Source organism: Haliotis asinina, chromosome 13 (genome assembly GCF_037392515.1).
Source record: "Haliotis asinina isolate JCU_RB_2024 chromosome 13, JCU_Hal_asi_v2, whole genome shotgun sequence".
NCBI classification, from domain to species: domain Eukaryota; kingdom Metazoa; phylum Mollusca; class Gastropoda; order Lepetellida; family Haliotidae; genus Haliotis; species Haliotis asinina.
The window spans coordinates 30,492,747-30,494,487 of NC_090292.1; the positions used below are offsets into that span (position 1 = coordinate 30,492,747).

Here is a 1,741-nt window from a genome sequence, read left to right on the forward strand (position 1 = left end):
AGCAAATTAAATAATGTAGTTTTTTCTCTTGCTTTTTATACGGTTTGGGGCGATGGGGTAGCCTAGTGGTAAAAGCGCTCGCTCATCACACCAAAGACCTCGATTCGATCCCCATAAAGGTTAAAATGTGCCAAGCCCATGTTTGGTATCCGCTGTAATACTGCTAAAATATTGCTGAAAGCGTGAAACCGAACTCACTAAACCATCGATATTGTTTTCCTGCATCCATCCGGAATCTGAACCCGAATTGCGGCACACATCAAGCTAAAAATACGTAATCTATTGCGGCTTGTAGGTCTGAGAGCTGGTAGACTAGATCAAGTAGCTGCGTACCAGTCTTACAAGTGTAAAGGGGTACGCACCAATAGCCGGTGCTATGAATATGAATACACTGTGCCTTTAAGAAAGTGGTTACGTCTTGCATCATTCAGACATTCAATTGAAATGAATTCAATTTCTGAACACCATAGTGTATGAACTCTGAGTGCAGGTGTTTGTTAATGGTCACCAACTGTGACAGCCAATCACTAACGCAATATCCTGAAATAGGCACCAATATCGGTGCCTCTCTGAAAGTGCTTACACGTTACAGAACGCTTCATACAAGTGTCCGTCCAACACTGAGACACTAAATAAATATAGCACACGGTGTATATAAAAGTGATATATTACAAGGGTTAATGTCGTAAAATATCACAAAAGAGAAAGATACGTAAAATACAGCCCGGCCCAGTGAGGTCAAGTTAAGTGAGCCATATGTGGGAGTTCCTATAACAAAACATGGAGGAAGCGTTGCATTGGATTTTTTACGGCATTCATTGGAAAATATGTAAATGAATATATTTCTGTTACTAGCATCTGATCATCATTGCATATTCATGTTAATCAAATATACAGACTTGCAGTGTCCAGCATAGGTGAAATATGACCAACGAATGTGACCAACAAAATACGAAGAAGTATTTGGTTGTTTTGTTTTATGGGAGGTACGACAGTGACACAAATACAAACATCTTACCAGTGAAGATCCGGGTTAGATTTGACCTTCAGTAACATATCTATATATCTATATCTATCTGTCAATCTATCTATGTCTATTGCCAGGTGAGTTACAGCACTGCTAATGTTAAAATGGCGTCAGATGTAACCGAATTCCTTTTTTTTAATGTCAGGTTTCACTGAGTGCACGATTTACATAGACATTGGACTACAAAGCCAGCTTCAAGTCAAGACCTTCATTTAGGATATGTTAACGAAACAATTTAGCTATTGTGTTAAAGAAACGTATTCGGCCTACCTGGAAGAAAACACAACACAATTCGCCACATCACTACTCCATGTAACCTCCAGACTCACACACCCTCAAGGTATATCCTTAAATAACCTGAATAATGGTTAATCAAAGGGAGATAACTGCAGCGAGGCTCACGTTCAAACACCTTGGAGAGATTAAATCCTCTGCATAGGCTTGGCGACGTGCAATGAATTATTTACGACGGTTAATATTTTCATTCTAAGGCCATAGAGTATGATTTCTTCTTTCAAGTGGATTAGTGCTTGCTTTGGAAGAACTTTCAATCATTACATAAGAAGATATTGAGGATGTTATATGAGTGCCCATGTCATACAATGTTTACGACACGAGAGCCTAAATGTTGGTGTTTACCGAGTGAGAGCGAGGGTTATACCGATATTTAGGCACGAGTGTCGTGAACATAGTATGATATGGACAAGAATATAA

At 39.2% G+C, this 1,741-nt stretch overlaps 1 protein-coding gene across 1 annotated transcript in view; it reads right to left on the bottom strand.

Annotated features, from left to right (window-relative positions):
* Positions 1-1,351, bottom strand: part of LOC137259882 (uncharacterized) — a 34,947-nt gene extending 33,596 nt beyond the window's left edge. The window contains exon 1 of the mRNA XM_067797519.1: positions 1,298-1,351. Coding sequence (XP_067653620.1) covers positions 1,298-1,328 — 31 coding nt within the window. The 5' untranslated portion in view covers positions 1,329-1,351. The remainder of the gene's footprint in view (positions 1-1,297) is intronic.
* Positions 1,352-1,741: the final 390 nt, after the last annotated feature.